Source organism: Aythya fuligula, chromosome 26 (genome assembly GCF_009819795.1).
Source record: "Aythya fuligula isolate bAytFul2 chromosome 26, bAytFul2.pri, whole genome shotgun sequence".
NCBI lineage: Eukaryota > Metazoa > Chordata > Aves > Anseriformes > Anatidae > Aythya > Aythya fuligula.
This window is the reverse complement of record NC_045584.1, coordinates 1652337-1676745: the sequence shown is the minus strand read 5'-3', so window position 1 is coordinate 1676745 and position 24409 is coordinate 1652337. Positions and strand designations below refer to the sequence as shown.

At 41.5% G+C, this 24409-nt stretch overlaps 1 protein-coding gene across 6 annotated transcripts in view; it reads left to right on the top strand.

Annotated features, from left to right (window-relative positions):
• CRTC1 (CREB regulated transcription coactivator 1) overlaps positions 1-24409 on the top strand; it is a 46599-nt gene that overhangs the window by 5161 nt on the left and 17029 nt on the right. For 4 of the 6 annotated variants that reach the window (XM_032203624.1, XM_032203622.1, XM_032203620.1 and 1 more), the window contains exons 2-9: positions 14004-14120; positions 15676-15723; positions 18661-18798; positions 19612-19673; positions 20566-20660; positions 22599-22684; positions 23070-23113; positions 23375-23595. In XM_032203624.1, the coding sequence (XP_032059515.1) occupies positions 14004-14120; positions 15676-15723; positions 18661-18798; positions 19612-19673; positions 20566-20660; positions 22599-22684; positions 23070-23113; positions 23375-23595 (811 nt within the window). The remainder of the gene's footprint in view (positions 1-14003; positions 14121-15675; positions 15724-18660; positions 18799-19611; positions 19674-20565; positions 20661-22598; positions 22685-23069; positions 23114-23374; positions 23596-24409) is intronic. The other 2 variants (XM_032203623.1, XM_032203619.1) reach the window with 1 other exon arrangement.

Genomic DNA, 24409 nt, shown 5'->3' with positions numbered 1-24409 from the left:
AGTGTTGATGGCTTTGAGGTATAGTGGCAAAGGCAGGAGTTGCAAACCTACAGGAGCAAAAAGTTTGGTTAGCAGGAGTTGATTCTGTATTAACGTATGTTTCCTGCTGGCATCCGTAGAGTGGCAGAGGATGAGCATTGTCCCCAGTAAGTTTTGGAGAGTGGACCACAGACCTGTCCCTCAGGAATCCCTCAAGCATTTTTCAGGAATAGGTTGCACTGAAACCTGCTTGCAGCACTCATTTGGTCTGGGTGCAAACCGTCTTTAGTTTCACTTGAATTTTTTTCTACCGTGCAAACTTCATTTTACTTCTCTGACTATTGTGGATTCCCTGCGATAACCGGGGAGGCACCTGCTTTAACCTGCAGTTCACCAAGTTCTACCAACTTGCTTCCTGGTTTCTGACTGATTTATTGATGCCAATTGCTTCAGTTAGGATTCCCTTACTGGCCTGGTAGGCAGCAGACCCAAGTTAAACCAAGCAATGAGCCCAGGCTTTGAGGTGAGCTCCAGCTCTTGCTCGATGCACGATAAGAAGCCACTGAGCGCTGCTGGACACCTGCACCGGGGCAGTAATGGAGTGCTGATTTGGCAAAAAACGGATATTTTCTCAAACAGGGATTTAAGCAAAATGGCTTAAAGGCTAAATATTTGTCTTAGTTTTCTGGGTTTTATCTCTAATTGCCAAGGAGCGTGTTCTTGGGCTGAATTACAGCAGCGTTGTCAATCTCCATGAACTCCCTAAGGGTGTGTGCCATCAATATTTTTGTACCTAATGCACTATTTGTAACTCGAGCATACTTCAGGGCTCTTTGCAGCAAACGGGATACAGTACCTTTTAAAAAAAATACACATATTTTCCTTTGTCAAGTAGCATTTCTAGTTGTGATGGCTGGAGCTTTACCCTAGCGTTCTTGTAAATGTGCTGCAGTAGCTGTTGCTTTGTAGCCGAGGAGACATGGTAGCTGACAGGCTTGGAGTAAGTGGGTGAAAAGAAGCAAACTGTCAAAATCTGGTAGATTTTTTTTGCGAACATAAGCTTGCAGCAGTGTTCATTTTGTGACAGCAAGAAGTTGCGACCTCGGCGCTGCTTCCTTTTTTTTTTCTTTTGGTCGAAACTACTTCAGTTTCAACAAAAAAAAATGCAGTCCCAAAGGGCTTGGTGTAAACTAGAGGTGGCAGCCAAACTGTAAGTATTTATTAACTCATTAGCTAAGATCTGCGTATATGATAGTGTGTAGGAGTTAATATTTAAAATGCTGCTTTGATTTGTGTCAGATGATTTGCATAGGATGTTTAGTGCTGTGTAAATGATATCCAGGAATACGATTTCTGTCAAGATCTCCTCTGGCACTTGTCGAGCCAAATGAGCTTTGCAGAAGCGCGTGTTTGTCAACCAGCGATGTTTTCACATGATCTCATTGCTACTTTATAAATTATAAAGTTGTAGCTGAGCGTTGATAATAGTTTTGTTTTGCAAATTATTTCCCAGGAACTGCAAATTCTTCCCCTTGTACCAGAACAATCCTTTGCAATCAGACAACAACAACACCACACACCCACAAAAAACTGGGTCTTAAATAATGCAGCAGCAGCCTTCCAACCTCAGGCTGCAGTAACAATTCTGCAGCACTGATGATCCTTCCTGGTGTAAAAGCCTGTATTTCGCGGGCAAATTTTCCTTTTTTTTTTGCAAGTCCGTCCTATCCCTTTGCTTGAAAACTGGGAAAATCTCCCTGAGATGTCCCTGCTGCACCACTCGGTCGTGGTTTTTAATACAGCTGCGTGTCACCGTGTATCAGTACAACGTATTGATGGCAGGCTGCACTTCTCTCAGATGAATTTTCAGTTAATTTTGACACCCAACCATTACTTCTTGTGTTAGAATTATTTTCCTTGCCTGGCCAAGGTTTCAAAGGGAGGGAATTGGGGCTGATTTCCCCAAATCCGTGTGTTTTCAGGCAGATGATGATGGTTCTCAACTCCAGGTGTACGTGTATGTCTGCTGTTTGCGCTCGGTGCTCTTTGGACTCGTTGTGGTGGAAGCAGCATCCTGTAGCGGTGCAGAAGACTCTTCCTCTCTTGTTCTGGAGTCCTTACGCTGTGTTTTGATACCTGTAAGCTGGCTTAAGGGAGAAAAACCTGTGGCAGAAGGGGAGACTGATTAATACATTGCCTTTTCACCTTTTTCCTTTCCTTTGGGTCCTGTGTCGGTCATGTTCATGCAAATTATTGGAGGGGGAGCTGGCTTTTCCCTCGTTCTGTCTGTGTGTCCAACATGTGGTGACTGTCCTCATTGTGGGTTTTCAGTCCTGGGTCCACGAGACCCTTCTCCCCCGGTCTCTTCGGCGTTTTTCCACTCGTGAGGGAAGAGCAAAAATAATACCTTCCGTTTTGAGCAAGTTTCCACCAGCCTACACGCATCCGAATGCCTTATTGACCTTCTCATTGTAATTAGATTTTTCACTTCTGCAGTGCAATGATTACATTGCAGGAGCATTGTGCATTCGAAGAATTCGGACTCTAATGGCAGGCTTTTTTTAATACCTGGGGGATTGTCTGGAGCTCCGTCGCTGGAGCTATAAGCAGTTCCTTGAGCCGTAATACAAGGGCTTAAGGGTGTGCTGCAGTAGGAGCAGCGCGAGGAATCGGTGGACTGCAAAGTTTCGTGGTGAATTTGGGGATGGGGGAATTTTTGGTGTTGTGAAATGGTTTTATCCATCCCCGAACCTACAGGAGCCTCGGCAGCAGCTGTCTCAGGTTTGTTCTGCAGCACTCGGGTTCTAATGGAGCTGGCTGAGCTCGTGGCAGCTCCCCGAGCACGGCTAGGTGCAGCTGACAAACTCCAAGGAGCCCAAACATGCCCTGTTTGTCTTTTAATTTACAAAACTCGTAGGGTTACATAACTGAATTTTCATTCTTTCGCTAAAAATAAAAAATGGAACATAAAAGCTATTTTTATCTTGCTTAATGAGGGCATCTCCACTTTTTTTTTCTTTTTTTTTTTTTCCGAGACGTTTCTCTAGGAGGAGCGGGTACAATTTGGGAACATTTTTGTTAGACTGGACACATTCATCCTCTGAGATGTTGCCCATCAGCCAGCAAGCAGATGTGTTGCCCTACTCAGAATGAGTATTTCCTTTAAAGTAGGCTGCTAGAATAATAATCATCACTAAAGCAAATAGATTTTGAGCATAACACTAGGTTTAAATCCATCAGCAGGGCAAGGAATTCTTTTTGCTATCAAATAATCAATGAGTTTCGAGCACGAGTCCTCCCTGCAGTATTACACCGGATTATCGGCGCCGTACACGCGCTGCTCTTGCTGAGACCCGTTCAGAAAAGAAGGGTGGCACTCTGGGAACTGAGATGGGATCCGGTTTGTTTTTAAAAGCAGTGCAAATCAGGTTTGGTTCATATTGTAGCTTAGCTTGGCTCTCTGCCCGGTGATAGAGCAGAACTCTGAAGAATAGTCACTATTTTAAGTCTCCTTGTGCTGTATCCTGTTTTTACTTGCGACTCAGTTGTGACTGCGAAGTTTCAAACAGTAAACCTTTGTTCCCCAGAAATAGCAAAGTGTTTTTAAACACAGGGTGACAGCCTGTGTATTGAACTCGATTGTTATCATTAGGCAAATTCTGTAAGGCTTGTTCGTGCCCTCAGACCACGAGATACCCAGAGCTTCATAACAGTTTGTTTTCTGGAGATAGTTAAATGCAGGTAATGTGTAAGGAAGGGCCACTCTTTGAAGTTCTGCTGGAATCAAACAGAAATTAAATATATATGTATATAGATTTAATGAAATTCAGCATTAATACTACCTTCTTCCCTCTCCCCTAGCTTTTTCTCCGAGACTTTTAAACTTTCTGGTTTGGTCTCTTTGGATTTACAGGGTAAAGGTTTTTATGCTCTGGAGTGTAATGTGGATGTGGGGTGGTTTCTAAATAGTAACGGGACGCAGGGAGGTGAGATGTTTTCACTTTCACATGAATTCTAGAAGACACCTGGGGACGGGGGCCCGGGGATGGGTGTAATTTTTATGGCCCCGTTTCCTCCCAGTTTTGGAGCTGAGGCAATCTGGGGACTTGGTTTCAGCTCACGAATGGTGCCTTGGAATTTGTAGATGACTCATAACAGGACAAAACAATCCAGTTAAGTGATCTGAGGTCTTAAATAATCTCTTCAACAGGAAGGTGAAGAAAACATCATGAACTCATGAGTAATAATTGGCTCTCTTGGAGTGCTAAAAGTGCAGTGATTGCTCGTTGGCAGGGACTCAAGTGATCCCTGTTTAAGCTTTGCTGATCAATATATATTTCAGCTCTTATGAATGAAATTTATTTGACTGGATTAGAATGCTTTTAGCAAAGCGGTATTACAGTTACCAGTTGGGAGAAGTTTGTTTTAAGCTGGTTTGTAGTAGTGACGCTTTGCACCTGAGCTGCTCGGCTGCGGGGGCCGGGGCCGGGTGTAATCTTTTCAGATTTGCTTTTCGCCTGCTCCCTGCATCACAGATCAGCCGGGTGGCCCAGATGGGCTTTCAAGGAGGGAGAATCTACAGCAGGATAACTACTGTGCCTCCTGAAACACAGAGAGAGCGCTCCTGCTCGCAGTCCTTTGCTTTCTGGACATAAAGCAAAAATTAAATGATTTTAGGTAGTCCCAGAAGTGAACTGAGACGAATACCTTCCTCAAATGGCTAGCACTCTCATAAGCACTAAGGGTGAGAACTTACTCCTTCATCTCCTCTTCAAAGCACAGAATCATTCAGGACTTTAAAAAGGTTTTTATGCAGCCCCAAGGGACCCGTGCTGGTGTTCCAGAAGAAGCATCCCCTCTGAGACCTGGTGGTTACTGGTAAGCAACTGGAATTGTGGTGTCCCTGTGTTACATCAGGCCACCTTTGAGTTAATCAGGTATATAAAAGCTGAAGTTAGCTAGCTTGCTGTCCCCTGTCCTCTAACTAGAGGATTTCATTACTCTAGTGGTGAAAACCTCTTCTGAGGTCAGTTTGGGTTTTGATTACATCTGGGGAGAGCTCCCGTTTCCTTCTGGCTCCGTGAGATAGAGGGGCAGGATTCTGCCTCCCCTTCCTGTCCCTGCAGGCCCTTGCACAGAGTTGTTTGAGCCGGGCTGCTCGCGGGCTGTAGCAGAATCCCTTTGGTTCTGGTCTTTGAATGTCACCTCCAGTTTTGTTGTGAATATCTAAAGCCTTTGAGAAAGGAAAACCATCCGTCCTTGGACAGCAGGCTTGATGGTGTACGTAGCTGTCCGCTGATAAAAACCAGTGTGGTGCTGGGTCTCGTGTGTTCGGTAAGCCTGAACCTGTCCTGCTCTGCCTCTAGCAAAGAGTTTGTTGTGAACTGGTTCAGCGTGGCAAAAACAAAGCTGTTGCTGTCTTGTGGCTGCTAAATTCCAGTTTATTGCAACAGATTTCTTTCCCCAAAAAAGAAGCAAAAATCCCTTTTTTTTTTTTTTTTGTTGCTCAAATTTTTATTATTATTGACTATATTTGGGCTGGCCTGCAGAGTTTTTTTTGTTTGCGTCCCAAAATGTCGATGTGATAATGGAACAAATACTTGAAAGTGACTTAAATGACAGTTATGGTGATGGAAGAGTAAACAATGATGTAGCAGTTCTGAAAGCCTGGGTTCAAATCCAGTTCATACCATATGTCTGGATTTTTTCGTGGTAATTTTCACTTAGTTTGTAGTAGACATTTGGCTTCCTGTTTTGGCTTGGTAGTACTTCTCTCTGCAATATCTATTGCACTAGGATCCTAACAGCATTATAAGGCCAAATAGGATTGGCAGAGGCAACAAGGGAAACTTTCGCTCTGCTTGTCCGCACTTGTCTGTTTCTAGCCAGTGTTAAAATCTTCACTTTCATGACAATAAAAACATACTAAAATTCAACAAAACATGGCAAGACGCTGTGTTATAAAGCTGATGATGGAATATTTTAAATCCCAAGCGACCCAGACGGAGCAGCTGCTATCACTGTGGATTATACCTTTCCTCTAAACTTCAGACTTCATTTCCTTTACCAGTCTTCCTGGGAGGAACAGCTGTGCATTTGGATCCGCTGCTGCTCTTGGATCAGTACTTGAAACTGCAGGAAATAAGTTGTTTTAAAAAGCTGGCTTGATGGAGTTTCTTCCTGATTGTGACAGCCCAAAGGAGAGAGAAATGCGAGGGATTCTCTTTTCTTTTTCGTTGACAAATTCATCTGTGAAGCTTGTCTCCATTAGCCAGGGAGCTGTGAAGAAGCTGGTTGTGCTTTTTCCGCTCCAGTGCTACTCTGTGTGTGCGGGTTTGCTTTTCCTTGTTGCCCTGCCTGGCTGATTATTCAGAAAGAAAAGAACAGTGTCACTTCTTTGCAGCAGGCGCATTTAAATGTGCTCTGATTTTTAGAAGAATGCAGTTTTCAGAGTTCCCTTTTTATTTCCGCAGCATTCATTAGCTTTAAGGCGCTGATAGACTGCTCACTTCTGTGTAATTCAAGATATTTTTCAGCTAGCTCTGTGGTCAAGCCATTTTCTAGAGAATCAGTGTCTTTGATCAAAGAACTTCAACTGTAATTTCCTGATACTGCATCTCTACGGTAGGCAGGGTAGCATTAGGTGCTCTGAAATATGATTTAGAAGGAGTGGTTTCGCATCTCACGGTTTATTTCCCCTGCCCATCAGGACATACTTTGCATCGAGGAGCAACTCCTCGTGTACGCATGCTTCTGTGCATGTATGCTCAAATGAATTAATGTTGTTAGAATTCATCAACTAATTTTTAATTACGTGGAAAATGAAAGGGAAGGGCTAAAATTGCACATGGACACCCATCTCTTCCTTACCCACTTATTGGGCTATTAGATAACGTGCGTAGGTGGGTTTTAATCTGTACATCTAAATAATGGAAGTCTTTTTAATTATTTGCAATAAACTGTCAAAAACCCAGCAGCACGATTAAAACCAGTCAGTATTCACTTACCAGTTGTGCTCCGACTATGAAAGCTTTATATAGATTTAACAGTCAGGCGCTCCAAAAGTCCTCCTGATCTTCGTTCAGCCCCTTGTGCACGAGCAGGATGATAGCCTTTAATTAATTTCTCACTTGTGCCCCCTGCCTCGAGCAGCAGGAAGCAGGTAGCAGTAGGAGAGGCTGTTCGATATCGGGGCTTATCGGTGCTGTTCAGCTCGTGGCCCGGGGCCTCGGAGCACACTGCTCCAACTTGGGTTTGCTGATAGGAAAGTGAAGCCCCCGGGGAAGCTCTCCGTGCTGTATGCTGTTCAGGAATCCTTGTTCAAAACCAATTTAATCTTTATGATTTTCTTGTAAGGTGATTATTCTCCTTTTGTAGGAAGATAGCTGGGGTGTAGACTTTGGAATAAAAGGACTGGGTGTTTGCAGTGTCCTGTTTGACAGACCTGCTGCCCCAGGGGAAGGCAACACCAGGTTTTTGAAGTGCCTTATGCACAGCACGGGTCCAGGAGGCGCCCTTCACACCCATCTAGCATCTTTGATTGATCCCCCATATTTTGTGTTGAGCAATCTGGAAAAAGCAGCCGCCTCTGAACAAGGCTTTAGTTGCTCCTGCAGTGTCGTGAGGACTTCGGTGGCAGGGAGAAGACAAACGCCTGTCTGCTGTAACCGCTGGGCCCTGCTCTCTTCAGCTTTGACTCATCATTTTCATACCTTCCAGCCGCCACGAGAGCAAAGACGAGGTGTCCTCAGGCATCAGTGCTCTTTGGTAGGCAGCCCTGAAACACAGCGTGAAGTTGGACCACGCGGCTGAGACAGCCTGGTGTTGGGCTCATCCCCTTGGGGGCTCGAGCTTTTGTCTCCCGTTTCCCTTCTACTACCAAAAGCCCATCTGTAGGGTGGATGATCCGAGAGAAACCAAGCTCACCCACAGTGCTTTTTTGCTAGTTAAGCTTCTTTAACGAGGTGTCTTTCAGGTCCTGAGAGTTCTGGTGCAAGGAGAGGGGAAGGTTAGTCAGCTTTCCTGGGGAAGAATTAGCCAGAGCGCCGAGACTGCGTTCCCCGTGGCGTGATCTGCTTGCTCGCCTTACAAAACTGTGTCCTCCGTTGCTCATGAAGCTTTTCGCTGCTAATAACTTTCTCTATCTTCTCATTATTAATATCAATTTTAAGTCTCTGGCTTTAATGAGATTGTGTCTGGGTCTGCTGATGTGGAGATGGCCTGACAGCTGAATACCTGCTGTAATTAATGAAATTGTGGCTAACGTTTAGATTTTCTTGGCTTACCAGGGTTCTCTTTTATTGCTTTCTGAGTCCTCCCTCATTTAATTAAATAAATTCTAGACAACTTTCATGAGGAGTTGTTTTAGTAAATGAGCAGTTACTTCAATGTATTTATTTTAGAAATTGATTGGATAGCCAGTGTTGTGTTCTAAAAAATGGGTTTATAGAAAAAAATAATCAGAATATTAACAGGAAAAGGGTTAGTTTGAGGGGGAAGGAGGACTCAAACTGTTCTGGTGGTCAGAGCAGCTAGTTGATTGTTGGATACTTCTCAGCAACTTAAACCCAAATGTAAAGAACTTTTTAATTTAATAGTTAGGTGGCTAATTAGGTGATTTGTAGCTAATGGCTATATTGCCACCAAGTCTAAATGCAATAACTGTGAATCATTAAATAGAAGTTAACTGATCTTTCTTTTTTTAAGGCTGTGTTTGCTTTTCTTATCAACATGAGGATTGTGAATGGGAAGAAATCTCCCTTTGAAGAAAATACTTCCCCTGGGATTCCACTGAGTAACTGACTTGTCTTGAGGGTTTGTTTAACTTAATGTTTAATTTCACGCTGGAGAAAGAAGCCAGATTAGTAGTTCTGGAGGCTTTCTTCCTCCTGCTTGCTCACGGAGGAGGAAGAGTGAACACACTTGACCTGGAAAGTTTCTCACTGCGCTGCCTGCGTGGTCTGAAAAGTCTGCTTCTGTGGGCGAGGGGGCACGGGGGTCTCTGCTGCCGAGCATGGTAATTTAAGTGCTTCTTCACTGAGGTGTGGACCCTTCTACTGTGAGCTGGGCTGTGAATTCGTTCCTAGGGAACGAGGGATCAGAAAATAGCAGTGACATATTAACGGGGATGCCAAATCAATCCCAGCTGGCCTAAAATCGCCAGGCACCTGCACATTCTTTTCTGCAGCACTTCCTGCTTCTGCCTTAGGAGAAGGCATTCCTGAAAATGTTCACATGTGTCCGACTGGCAAACTTTGGGCTGATTTTAACAACAGGATTTGCCTCTCATACAGCCTTTAAAACTTCGAGTTAATCCTTTAAACAGAATTTAATTTCCAATTAAGCCATAATGATACATTTCTAATTTTAATCTGCACTATGTTTTGCTGCTTATTAGCTTCAGCAGGCTAAAGAGAGAGCTTTCTGAAGTGAGAAGCTTTAAATTTATAAGAAAGCTTCGTATGGAAATTGCAAACCAGCAACAGAACGGTTATCATGAAATCTTACTTCCTGTATTCATCAGATATCTTAGTGTTTTTTTAATTTTCTCAAAAGGACGCTACACCCTTTTATTATACTTATGGGAGTTAAATCTTCATGTGTAAAAAAAGGGGCATTTTAAAAGAAACAGAGTGGGTTTTGATTCACTTAATTCTGGTGTCAGATTAGCTGTTTGGGAAGAATGTAGAGAAGGTGAAGTGTTCAATTTTAATAAATGCTTCCATTGATTCCCACCTGCATGCTTTTGGACACAGAGGAAATCTGTAGGAGAACTGGATATGCTTTTAGGGACATGTCCCCCTCTCCTTTTTTTTTTTTTTCCTGTATAGTTTGAGTCTTTCTACACACACAGCTGTACATCCAGCAAACTAGCTCAGTTTAAATGGAAACAATGAGGTATTTCATACAAATGGATTCCCATAAAAGCTAATATCTGGAAGCTTTTTGCATCATTAGCTATTAGAGCAAGTCAGTAATTGTGTTAAATGCAATGTTTTTGATTTCTTACCAAAACATTACGTGTCCAGCTCTGTTAGCTTGAGTAAGGTCCTGTAATGTTACTCTGCTGTTAGCTGAGTTAGGAACGTTGCTGATTGCAAATTCCTAATTGCTGCATGGAAAGGTAACTGCTCCTTTCTTCTTTGCTGTAAAGGAGCTGATACTGCCTTGCAGAATGTTCTGTCATCTTTGCAGATATTATTTATTGGTTTTAATATAATTTCAAATCTTCTGAACCCATAGTGTATCTGCTTCTTATTTGGGGAACAACTTCAGCCATGCTAGAAAACTGCTTATGCAAAAGTATTTTGTTTAAATGACAAAATAGGTCTAAATTCATTTTTGACTTAAAACTTTTTTTTTTTAAGTAGCAGAAGAGAAATGCTGGTGGAGGGAAATTACAGAATCAGTTAGGACCTGTCATTTGGGAAACATTTTTCCTGAACGGGAATGCCAAGCAGAAATAAAATAGTTCAACAAGCAAAGGCTTTTTCCTTAGCAAAGGCTGTCTCAGGAAAGAACTGGAATATTTAGCAATAATTTTCAACTGTCAAGCAGTTATTATCTTGGCCGCATAATACATAGATGGAAAAGCTGTAGCATAAGTTCACTAAGTTCTCATGGTTCAAGAAATTAATATGTTTGGTAAACACTGAGTAATTCCTTATCGTACTTTACTATTGAAATTCATATAGATGGTGAGTTGTCTCCAATCGAATCTAACCCCGGGAGATAAAGCTGGAGTTGTCATGAGACTTCTTAAGATTTTAAGAGTAATCTGATTCTTTTCTATATAGAAAAGGCTCCTTTTTTTTTTTATTTGTTTTGAATAAAACCCCACAGTCCCTTTCTTCGAGCCTAATCCCCCCAGATCTCAAATTGTGCAGTATACTGGATTTACCTCATAAGGTATCCTTATAGGAAAAGGAGGAAACGTTCATTTTGGTTACAACCAATGTCGATTTTCATTTTCAGTGCTGCTTTTCTTCATGAACAGGTCCCCTTAGTCAGACTCAAGACTCCTGAGTCGCCTCAGAGCCTAGCTGTGAGATCTGCAGAGGTTTTGCCCATCCTCTGCTTTGAAAGCCTTGACAGGATTTTGCTCGAGATCTCGGGTCAGGGTGACGGTAAGGCCTAATTTCGCAGTATTTAAAAGATTATTCCTTACCAGCTAAAAAGCTGATGGTGCAAGGAGCTCGGAGAGAGGCCTGCTCTGCTTGCTCTTGATCTGAGAGGCGGCCGTCGGCGGTCTCCTACGTGTGGTGAGGCCTGGAGGCCGCTCGCCGTTCAGGGGCAGGAGGCTGACGAGAGGAAAAACGCGGATCCGTGCGCCGGGGTGATATACGATAGCAATAACGAGCGATGGCTTTCCTTGGTTTTGGCATGGATCTCCCCAAGTGTTTATTGAAGGGAGCGTTCGTGAAATTAATGATACACCAAAGCCATTTAACGAGCTCGTTTTCGAGTGCCGCTTCAGTTCGCGATCTCTTGTGTTTCCTCATTTCCACATTTAACTGCAGTGGAAAGACAAATGGTCGTGACCTCCCTATTACATTAAGCTTTGAGGTAGGTATATACGGGGGAAGGCTAAAACATTAAAAAAACATAAAGCACCCCCCCCCCAGGGTGTCTTATAGTAGGTTCTTTAAAAGAAACCAACACCTGTTGAAGTACTTACTTCAACATTTGGCACAAATCCCAAGCAAGCCTCTTTTTTTTTTTTTTTTTTTTTTTTTCTTTAACAACAAAAACATATGTAGAGGCCAGGCAAAAAAGCACAGCTAGTTCTGATGTTGTGCTTTTAGTGATCTGCAGCTATGAGCTAGAGGGGCTGTGACTCATTAAGCGACACCAGCGCGGAGCGCTGCTCTAATTTCTCGTGGCGCTTCATTGTGTGTCAGAAGAAAGGCGGAGGGACTGTTTCTGGCTTTTTAGGTGGGATCTTTCTAAATCTGCAGGCTGAGGGGATTTATCCGTCCTTTTGTGAAGAAGAAAACATCAAATGCTTTGTAGCCGGTGCCCTGCCTGGACAGCGAAGGCCTTTGAGGGTGCCCGTTGCAGTGAGGGGCCTTGTCTCCAAGAGCCATCTTGTAATGTTTGGATTAACTCAGACCCACAGATAAAGTGAGAGCCTGTGTGCTTGGAAGTCAGTGTCTTCAAGGAGAGGCCCTGTGAATAAAGGCTATTTGAGGTTTTTGTAGTACTGGTTTTGTGTGTGCAGCTCTCCTCAGGGCGATCTCGATTCCTCCACAGGGATGTCGCCATGTCCCAGCGGCCCAGTCCCTTTGCTCTGTCCTTTGGTGGCACTGCTGCGTGTGGTGGCATCTTCCCTGTCAGCACTGCTCAGCATTGCTGCTCTTCCTATTTATCTTTGCTCCTTTTTGCTCTTCCTACATTTTTGCTCCTTTACCAGAGGACTCCACTGAGATCGCGTTGTCAACACGAGAAGTGCTCTCTCTTCTTCACCATGCTGGAAACATCTCTGCTTAACCTCAGAGTCTTTGTGGTAAAGCTGTAGAGGCAGGGCCACTTGTTTCCATCCTGCCACTTCCTTTGCTTCAAGAAAGTGTAGAGAAAAAAAACGTGTAAACATCCAGTTTGGGGGATGCCACATTTTCTAGTATTTTTCTGAACTTTGCTCTTCAAAACTCTGGCGTTGCAAGGCAAAGGCTTTAGGATCTATTTGAATGAAACTAAACCAGATTTGTTGATGTACACACCACAGTGCCTTAGCAACCGACCTGCATCTAGGCCAAGATCTGAACATTTAGTCTTTAAACAATCCTTTGCTACCAATCTAGGAATGTTCTTGCATTTCAGAGTGCAAAACGAGCCAGTTGACATCTAGCGAGGAACAACATACATTATAAAATACGTACTCCTCCACAGTGGGAGGAGAGGGACTTATGTAAGCTCATTTCTTTGCTACTTTAATTGTAGTTTCTCAAGGCCTTGAGATGCATCCCTGGGAGTGGGATTGTTGTGTTCAGATGATTCCAGATTCTCCTTTATCGCTGCAAAATACAGCTTTGGTGGCAGCGTGGTGTCTTGAGTTGGGAGCATCGCAGAGTTTAATGAGAAACAATTTTAAATCTGGTACTAAGACTAAAAAATTGAGAAAAACCAATAGCCAACAGTATAATCAAAAATCCTAGCTCGTCTTAATGAGCTGTTGAGGCAGTAGAGTCTTGTGAAAGAGATGACAAGTCCTACTTCTAGTGGAAAAGAATCAACTTCCTCTCTTGTATGCTTTTTTATACAGCTACAGGGAAAACATCCTCAAATGTTTTAGCAGGGAGGTGTCATTCAGAGCTGAAGGGCGATAACTAGCATTTATTGAAACTTTGCTGGCTGTCACATTTATTCTCATGTGTACTTATTCAGAAAGGAATTCCTTGCTGTTTTGTTTGTTAGCTTTTTTTTTTTTCTTCTTGAAAACCTGTATTGCTGCCCTTTCTAAAGGGCTTTTCCTAAGGCAAGAAACAAGAACATTTATCCAGTGGTGGAAAGCTACAGCTTGCTGCAGACATCTGTTAGTTAGATTGCTTAAAAAAATATATAAATAAATAAAGGTGAATGTTTAGTAAAAGAATATATTCAATACGCTAAACTGAGATGACTTCCTCAGGTGTATATTGTACGTGTGACCAGCTAGTTAATTTTGATATTAGAATTACGGTTGGGCTGACATGGGTTTTTAATGTCCCAGTTTTCAGAATAGCAGGTGACATAAGAACCATGTGCTTTCACGTGGTTGTTATTTGATGGAAATTGAATGTGATTACTGACTATAAAGTTGATTTTTTTTCTACCATCACTTTACACTATCACACAAGACTTAATGTGGCAGGTTGCCAGCCATACTTTGTGCAGAAGATTGACATCTACTCACAGAAGTTAAAGTCATGCTGTTTATGGATGGTATCCGTTCTCAACGATAACTGACACGGTGAATAATTGAGTTAGTTAAAACTGCTGAAAAACACCTGTGTTGCCCTTACACTCTCCTCCTTGTTTTCTTTCAGTTACAGCTGCAGAAAACCCAATATTTGCAACTGGGACAGAGTCGTGGCCAGTACTACGGTGGGTCTCTGCCAAATGTGAATCAGATTGGAAACAGTGCCATGGATCTGCCCTTCCAGGTGAGTTTGATTAGGGTGTTTCTTTCTGTTAATGCTATTTTTTCCCTCCCAGGAGACCATGAAATAGCTGCCAGTTCAGAACATAACACCGTGGCCTCAGCAGACCACCGTGTTTTAAAAATTTTTTGCTCTTTTGTAATGGAACCTGGTTGTGTATGGGAAGAGTGTGTATTTTGGTATCGTATAGATCTACTGTTAGCTTATAGTTCTCTTGTCCTTGGTTGTGATACTTTTGTGTCAAGACTAAGCAAGGGCAATGCAATTTCTTTGTCAGTGTTTACTCATGGCAAGTTTGGTTGTTGGTGGTTTTTTGTTTTTTGGTGCTTTTTTTTTTTTTGGTACCAGATTCATAATGATCTTCTGCAAAGATGCTGTAGACTCAAAGCAAAACTGGAAGTAAGTAACACGAGGTGATGTAGAAAGTGCTGGTAGGTGGAAGTGTTGAAGATGACAGCCAAGGTGTATGTTCCATGGAAATAACGTGTGGATTTTTAAGGGAGGAAGAAGGAGCTTGGGATGGAAAATAAACAGCTTTCAGAATAGTCCCTTTTCTTTGGTCTGACTGAAAAGTAAATGCAGGGGTCTACTAGCTGTAATTGTGACTCCAGTGGTGATGCACTATGAACCGAAAACGAACATTTTATACAAGTGTTTTGTTCTATGTAAGCACGTTGGACAGAAGATATCGTGTAGTGGATGGGATTAGATGTTGGATACTTCTGCGACTCTTGATTTCTATGTTTAGTCGATGTAGGGTGTGCAAAGTAATTAAAACTTCTGTATTATTTTTCCTTGTTTGAGTAGTAACACATTTTATCTTGTGAGGATGTGGTAAAAATTAAATTTCTCAGTTTGTGGTTTTCTGTTGAAGGCTGGCTTAATAAATACAGAGAAACTATTGATGACGACTTCTAACTATGCTTTTTGACATACATGCGGGCAGCTGAATTTGTGGTTCCTCTTAGGAGTTTGAATCTTGTACAAAAGGAGAAGCAAATGGCTGTTTTAATTCAGTTGTTTTCAGAGTACAACGCAGAGGGTCACAATGTTTTGAAGTCTTTAGTATTACTCCATAGGCATTTGGACAAGATCCGCAGATTTTGTCTTTTTCTGGTAAGGGGGTTCATAGTCACTGTTCTCTTTAATAGCATTTCAGTATTTTTGTGCTTGATGGCCATTGCTCACAGCTATTATATAGTGAGTCTTTTGGTCCTAAAGCTAACAAGGTGCTCAAAAGTGAGTATTCAAAAATTTGTGAATGACTACAGGAGGATACAGAAACAAATTGTCCTTAAACTCCAGGTTTTTATGTGTTCTTTCACACACAAAATATAAAAATCCAATGTTGGTACTGCTACGGGTAACAAATGGTGACAAGCAACAAAATAAAAAACATGTCTTTGTGTCAGTGATGAATGCTTTCCAGGTTTTTCAAGTTTAAGCTAAATAATGATGAAATTGCCAACAAGATACTTGCATGATGTGTCGAGCAGGTGAAGCCTGTGTGGATGTGAGCGGGTTAGTATCTGAGCATCTTGGTTCTTTGCATTTACAGCACAACGGAGCTCTGGCAGAAGCCTTTGGAGCAGTTCCTGTCTCTTTGGTAAACAAGTATTTAGGTTTGTGCAAATACGTATTTAGGACTGGTGTACTGTTTGCCCAGGTAGATACGTATTTTAGCACACGTTACACTTTTTCTGGTATGCACAGTATTTATCTGATTCACCGTCCCAGCTCCGAAGGAGTTATGGTCTGTCACATAAATACAGGTTTTGCCATGCATCCCGGTTTGGAACATGCATAATAATTCCTGTACAGACTCTCCGGACTTGCTGTGGTCTGTCATGTGATTACTTATGATTTATGGGGGATTAATTTGTTGCAGACGGTGGTTTATTTGGCACTGTCTTGGCCTGTGATTTAAGCAATCTCTGAGCATGTGCACTCAGCCTGCATGTTAAACTCCATTGGGAAAGGAAGAATGATTACCCAAATGCTGCTTGTCACCAAGGGGCACCGAAATGTAAGCTGTTAGTGGGTACCTCTCCTCACTTTCCCCCCTCATCTACCTTGCTTGTTTTTATTTCTTAAGTCAATGCCTTGATAAATCTTAAAGGGACACGGTTGCTTTAGAGCACTGAGCTTTTTCCTTCCCATCTGTGAGTATTTAGTTTGTTTTTTCTTTTTTTTTCATGTTTTGTGGAGTTTTGGTTCTGATCTCAAATCCTTGAATATTTTTCAGGAAGTGAAACGGTTCTAGTTCTTCATTTTCCAAATAACATTGATGCTCAGATCTGTTGTTTGTTCTTTTGCCTTTTTTTTTTTTTTTTTAACAGAATTGTTTGCTACAGCTAAGTACCATGTGCCCTGCAGGGGTGGGCTTATTTAACAAAGACACATTGTCTGCTGTTTGGTCCAGAGTAAGTTTTGTGTGTTGGTTGCTGAGAGAAACCAGAACTGTTGGGGCTGATACCTGTTTTCTCAGGTGTTTGTAGTCTCTTCTGATTTTTTTTTCCAAGCAATTTAGGGATTCATCTGAGATTTACTTATTTTTTTTTTTTCCTGGAAAGTCAGAGAACAACATTTCCCAAAAGTTCTCCTCTGTGTTAATTGTAGCCCTGTCTCTGGCAGGGCATGGTCCATGTTTACTTGTGCCACCGTTACACTCAGATCAGATTTTTTTGAGTTTTTACATGCAAGTTGTGCCATAAAACTTAAGAACTAGCTATCTTTGGATTCAACTTCATCTGTATACTAATGTGCATTGGGTTCCTTTTAAATTCCAGGTGAGGTCTGCATTTGGTGTTCTACAGAGTGGCTTTTCCTTTTTTTTTTTAATGTTGTGACTGGGACCATGACATGGGAAATGGCTTCTCCTGTTGGTGTTCCAAGCACACGTGTATTAATTTGCAAATTTTGCAGACTTCTGGGATAGAATCAGTGTGACAACAGCACAAAGAAGAATTTCAGACTTTTTTTTGGCTTGGAATTATGAATATTTTTAGTTCTGTGTGGTGTCAGTTAAATAGAACTAGGTTGTTGTTTAGTACTTGTAGCAGAGATTAAACCAACATGTTTTAATGTAGATTACCTAAAATTGAGATGCTCTGACTGGAGGTTTCCAAGTCTTCGAGCAAAAGAACTCATGCTTGCTGAAGCAGAACACCGTGATCCTAACAGCAGGAACACGGTAAAAAGTCACTGTGCTCTCCTGCTAGTGACATGTTGACTAAAGCAATATTCTGCTGCATATAAAGTGTTGGCCCTTAAGCAAGAAAATAAACACCACAGCCACTTTGCACCCATTTATGCTAACACAGATTGGGTATGCATAGAGAGAAAAGAAGCTAACATTAGCTTAAAAAAAAAAAGGAAAGTCAAAAGGTGCTATAAGGAGTTACTACAAACAAAAGACTTCAAGCTTAATGCCAAATTTCTTTTTAGAAAAGATCATTTAAAATAACCAAAGCTGGACACTTTACATTTTTTTTTAAAATGTGGAAGCCAGATGGCTTCATGGCTTGGCAGACAGGACAGTGCATTTGCCACGTGCAGCACCTGAATGGAGGAGGAAATTTTGGATTTCCAAGCAGATGGTGTTGAGGGACTCAGCAAAGCTGTTCACATTGGCAAGGAGTGGAAGGCTGTGTAGCTTTTCTCCCTCGAGGCCCATATATTGCTGTTGAAGTGTGTGTAGAGGCTGACCATTTGGTACTTCCTTTTTCCCCCCTGCAGGTATGCTCTGGGAAGGGCTTTTGAAAATGTAGACGTTTTCGAGATTAGCGTGGGAATTCATCTTTGTGCTTTCCGTGGCATCCTTGTTCTCTGAAATGGGTTGCTGACAAGGAAACACTCTCAAGACATAGGTGCTGATAAGATTGAGAGGGAACTGATCCACCTCAGTTTACTGCACAACCTAACCAAAATAAAAATCACAAAAATACTCAATGCTCTAACTTTTTCCAGACAGAAGAGGAAGGAAACTGCTTTTCTTTCTTTCTTTTTTTTTTCCCCCTGAATTTTGTCAGTGTCCCCTTAAAATCATGGTGCTGAAAGGAGGGGTGAGAGAAAGCGGCGTGTTCCTTAAAAGCTTCAGGTGACTGTTAGGAGCTCTGTGCATCTCTTCCTGCATCTCCTGCCCTTGTAGTTCAAGCTCTGGTTGTCAGCATGTTCCTTCTGGATGCATGCTGCATGCTACACCAAGGGAATGTAAACAGCAGTTGTCAGTAGGCTCCCTGTCACACTCACTGCTGGTATTTCAGAGATACAAAGGTTGGAGAGCCGTGCTGATTTATGAGGGGCAGATCTAGCGCAGTCTGCCTCCACTTGTCTCTAATCTCTGTCTGGAAGAGATAGCCTTGGTAATTGCTTTCCATGGCTATAGTGAAAATGGAGAAAAAATGTGCGTGGTTCCGTTCGTCCATGTCTTTCCTGGGTTTTATTGCTTAAAATATTAGAAGCTTTAATACAACATAAGTAAGTTTTGGCAGACGGCTCGTGCGTGTATTTTTCTGCTTGTGACTTGATGCGTGTCTCTCAGACTCCCTTTCAGTCATCTGGGTTGGACACAAGCAGGACAACTCGGCATCACGGGCTGGTGGACAGAGTGTACCGGGACAGAAATCGCCTCGGATCCCCACACCGACGCCCTCTCTCTGTGGATAAGCATGGAAGACAAATATCCTTTGGCTGACGAGCTAGCAATGAAAACCTCCCTTTTCACCAACATCGTATTTCTCAGTTCTTACAGTTCCCTTGTTCCTCCTCTCCTCACCTGTCAGCGGAGTTGCTTCCCATCTCTGAGCAGTTAATGTCATCTGCTTTTTCTGAACGGTGATCCAGTCTAAAAATACCACAGAATCACAGAATCTACTATTCTGTGAAATAAGCATTTACCTTTCTGTTTGCTCAGCTCTAGCTGGGGATAACAATACACACAAAGCTGAGAGGGACTGAGATCCTTTGATGGAAAAGACAAGGCAGCGTTTGTGAAACTGACTTTCCTTTCAAAACTGAGTAAATCCAAACCTGAATAATTCCTTGCAGTTCATTGTGCGTTTCATTACAAGTTGATTCACAAGTTTAACATCTGCTGAGCACCATTTCTTCATGCTTTTTGTGAAAATGAGTTAGCTTATTTTTGCTGACTGGCTTGAAACGTGCCACAGCCACGATGACTTGGAGGGACTAACGGGGATATGTAAGTGGGAGAGAGGAGAGGCGATGGCTTCTCAGGAGGAGTTAAACATTTAGAAAGGGAAAAAGAGGATGGTTGTCCCGTTGCTTAAACATTACAACAAGCAAAATAATATTTTGATTCAATTGTCCTTGTTAAACTTGGTGTGTTCCCCATAGAGAGTCTGCTTTGCCTTTCTCGTGTGAGCTTAGTGGTTTTGACAGGGCAATTTGAATTATTCCTTAGGAGAAGATTTCAAATAGACTTGTTGCTTGAGTAAGAAGTGGTGTTCTTCCCCTTAACTGACTGAATCACGTAGACAGCTGTCCGTATGGCACTGTGTACCTGTCACCTCCATCGGATACAAGCTGGAGAAGGTTAGTAGCACGTTGTACCTGTGTGTTAGTATTTGGGCTGGGTTCTCTGATACTGCAACACCTTGATGTGCAAAAAAGGCCTTTGTTGTTCCCCACATCAGTTGGTCACATGAATCTCCATGATTTCACTGAATTTAGAGGTTTTTTTCTTCTTCTATCATGCTTATTCATTTAGATGGCCAGCCTTTAAACTCAAGGTGTCAGCCAGTGTGATGTTTTTAAAGGTAAATCTTTCCAGATGTTGTAAGGCGTATCCTGAAATTATGAAGTTGTAAAAGACTCAGCTTTCTCTCAGTGCTCAGGGACTGGTCTGCCAATGCAAGCATTTGAACGGAAAGGAGCACTGAGTTGCCTGTTCCTACTCCTTATGCTCCTGGCCCTGGAGGAGCAAAGTGGTGGCCTGCATTCACAAGGGAAGGACAGTTTGTGATGTGAGAGGTGTTCGCCATGGAGGTTCCAGTCTCCACAACACACGTGGATCCTCGAACCAGTCCTTTCCCCTCCGTTTATAGCAGGAATACTTTATTTTCAAAGACTAGTATAACTAGAGGATCTATAAGCAGCTTTCAGCTTAAACTGCATTATTTGATCATGCACAATCTTAACAAAGCATATCAAATTATTTTCTAACTATGGTAAACAGTTTTTCCTGTATCCCTCTCAATCCCATTATTGAAACAATTACTCTTCAAACTTGAACTAATTCTGTTGTGTTCTGTGAATTGATTGTTTCACAAAGAAATTATGCCTAGTGTATGCCAAATATAGATTTTGTTTTTTTAATGCGGAGTGAATGCAGGTTTTCCTGAGTTAGTTGCAATTATATGAGATTAAGCATTCTTTCATTTAGAGGAGCTGACAATAAAAATAATTTGTGTTGCCTTCTTTCCAGGACGAATTCTGATTCTGCCTTGCACCAGAGTACTATGACTCCAGCTCAACAAGAATCCTTTTCAGGAGGGTCCCAGGACATGCAGCAGAAAAGAGGTAACAGAGAAAACCACTAAAAAAAATATGTTTGTTGTACTAGAAGCATTGTACTTCAGATTATATGCACGTGTATTGGTTTTCATCTATTGCTACGTGTTACTTGTATGCGTAACATTTTCTAGATTTGGTTAAAGAGCAATTTGAACAAAGGACCTCATTTACTCTTCTGTATACTGAAGTCCAGAAAAGCTTAGACAAAGCCAAGATAGAGCATTCCCCTGAACTCCATATCCAGTAGTTCTATGAACTTGCCCTGTGGGGAAAAGTAATCTGGACTTACGGAATGCTGATGGTTAGACGGCTGTCAGGGGTGCTAGAGGTTTCCAGTAGCTTGTAGACAAGTTAGAGACCCCCTGGCATTTCACGTAGGTTACTGAGCAGCTGTTAACAGGCTGCTGGCTCCTAAGTGCCATAGCAAGTTTTATCACCCCAGTGGAGCAAATTGCTGTAATAGGTGTTTCTTTTGGACATGGGTATTAATTTGTCAATTTTACACTAATGACTTGAGGAATTTCACATTGTTAACTTCATTAAGTACTAGCTATCAAAAATTAAATTCTGGAAATTGATTCTGCATTGAAATATTAAAGGTGGCTGTTTTATTTCCTGGCAAGTTAATCTGATATATATCTGATTTTCCATCTGAGATCAAAGTTCTGATATGCAAAACTGTAAATCTGTCACAAACCTTGAGAGTTTTATGTAATTTTTCATATGCAGTTGCTTAACAGGATATATTGACTCTGTGATAGAACTTAAATCTTGAAGTGTGTGCACGCTGAAGACCAGAAGCAAATTCAAAATATCTTGACTTTTTCACCTAGAGACCTGTTATTTGAGCTGGCTTTCAGAATATGGATTTTTCTGAATAAGCCTCTCGCATAAACATTGTGACAAGCAACAAAAACAACAACATATAATTAAGATACAATATCACGAAGTAGCAAGACTTCATCTAGTTTTTATGGGATTGAGACCCCTGGTTAATATGCCCTCAGAGGCTATGTTTACAAATGATACTCTCTAATAATATTTCCAGTTACAAGCTAGGAGCAGCACAGCCCTCAGGCACTAACAATTTTGGTGCCCTCTGCTGGCCCTTGTTTCTGCTGTCAGTTCAAGAAATACATTAAAAGCTCCTAAATCTGTCTAGAGAATTTATTCCTTGAACAACACCCCAGAGACAGGTGGATGCACATCACTTGGATGCCTGTGCACTGTACTGCAGCTCTCCCAAATAATGCTTCTAGTGCTGTAAAGCATTAAATAGCAGCCATCCCATAGTGACTCTCCTGATCATCAGTTTGCATCTCCCTTACTGTACTTTCTTTTGATGTTTCTTTGTCATCTTGCTATTAGCATGGTGGAACAGCGGATTGCCTTGAACAAAGACACTTGGAATATGGAAAACTAACAACTTTATAGTGTTCCTCTGTCCCAGGGGATACAGTTTGGGTTTTACCCCCTCAGAGTTGTCCCACTGGCCACCCGTTAGATGTAACAGGTGTATATCACTTCTGTAAAATGTGAAGGGTAGGAAACACTAGGTACCAGCATACATTTTTCCATTTAGATGTAAAGGGATGAAATTGGACACCAAAAATTTTAAAAGTACTGAAGAATATCTGTGTGTTTTTCTTTTTTTGTTCTAACTGCAGTTTGAAAGTTCCTTGAATGTAAGACAATCACATACCCACTTTTTAAAATCTTGTTCTACTTGTAGCTAACTTTTTTTTTTTGACACTGGAAACTTCTCCATGTTCATACAATATTATCTTAGTCTGTTTTGGTGTTTGCTTTTTTAATTTTGATGATCTCAAAACAGTAGAGTACCACCCCATGTTGAATAATAACAAGAGTTTTGAAAATAGTTAAACTCCTAATCTGAAAATGTACTTCTGAGAAGCATCCTTTCGTTATTGTTTTTTTTTTTAGTTTTATTGCTGACTGTCCCTGGAATGGAGGAAACCACCTCTGAGGCAGACAAAACCCTTTCTAAACAAGGATGGGACACTAAAAAGGTGGGAATCTCACATTTCAAAGTGAAGAGGTTTCATTTTCTAAACATGTTTAGGTAAACTAATGCTCCAAATATTGCCAACCAAAACAAACTACTTCCAGAGCTCAGAGATGAAATGCTATATTTAGCAACATATCATTAAACATTAGATCAGAAAGGCACTTAATATGTATTTTATTTGATTATATCAGGAGAAACTCTTTAAATTTGGGGCTTGTTGGGCCAGTCAATAAAGGAAACAAAGATGACCAGCCTTTTCTAAGACCTTCACAGAGCTTTTGTGTAGAAGAATAGCTCTAGAAATGCAATAAAATTTTCTGAATAAAATACCATAAGCAGTAATTTCAAATATCTTTGCTTATAAACATTTCTTCTTTCTGTTTTAGACTGGGTCATCAAGACCTAAATCATGTGAAGTTCCAGGAATCAAGTAAGTTTAGAGCATCTTTTAAAAGAGCATTGAGATCTTTCAGAAAGAACATTGTACGTTGAATTTCTTCTTGAATAGATGCAAGATAAGCCAAAACTAGTGTTAGTGTCCCCTTGTCTGTTACGCCTCTAGTTGGTTTATCAAAAATACCATATATCTTTCTGTATATGGCCACCTCCCTTTTTTGAAAATGGTTTTGTACAGATCTGTCCAGGCTGAAATTTAAACTGAGTTGTCTTTTTTCCTCTCTCCTTTATTTAGCATCTTTCCATCAGCTGACCAGGAAAACACTACAACGCTGATTCCTGCTACGCATAACACGGGTGGCTCCCTTCCAGACCTGACAAACATCCATTTCCCTTCCCCTCTCCCAACACCGTTAGATCCTGAGGAATCCACATTCCCAGCCCTGAGTAGCTCCAATAGTACCGGAAATCTTGCTGCCAATCTGACTCACTTGGGCATCAGCACTGCCAGTCAGGGTAAGAGCACGATTCTGCGCCGTTTTAACAGATTGTCCATAATATGTCACTTGTCTTACAGCATGGAAGTCGCGTTGCTGAATAATACTGTTTTGTCTGAGGGGTAATTCTACTTCTGTTCACTGACTTTCCTTTGTAAACAAGGTTTTCTTAAAGCCATTTCTGTATGACAAAGTGATAGAGCTGTATTTAGTTTTGACTTAAAAATATCCTTACATTTTTTTTCCAAGTTCTTCATGCCCAAGTCTGTTTTTTTGTTGTTTATATGTGACTTTGTAGGACAGACTATAGCATCCAAAATGTGCCTCCCTTGTAATTCATTGTACTTAATCCCAACAGCATTTGAATTGTGGAAATACCCTAAGTAGGCCTTTTGTTTGCATTCCTTTAGAATATTTTTTTTTCCAAATAAGGATTCTTTTGGAGAAATAGCATTGCTTGCTTCACCTGAAGCAGATTTTGTCTTTTGAGCAGTCAAAATAACATGGAGAATTTACAAGGTTTGCTAGTTTTAGTAAGCTTGGTTGCCTGATTTTTGAAAATATCTGGAGTAGTCAGGATTCATGATATAGAAGGGCTTTGGGAAGCAATACCAAGTGCACACTTCACTCTCACTATGGTGCCTTTGTGTTGAAATCGTTGCCTTTTGAGCGTAGTTTTTGTTGCAAGTACTTGCAAAATGCTGCTGCTGTTTGAGCTGTTCAGCATGAGCCTGAGCTTTGTTGGGGCTTTTGCACTTTGGCAATACTGATAGTTTTATTATATATAAAAAAAAAAAGCCACGCTGGCAGTTTATAATGTTCATACTGCTCAA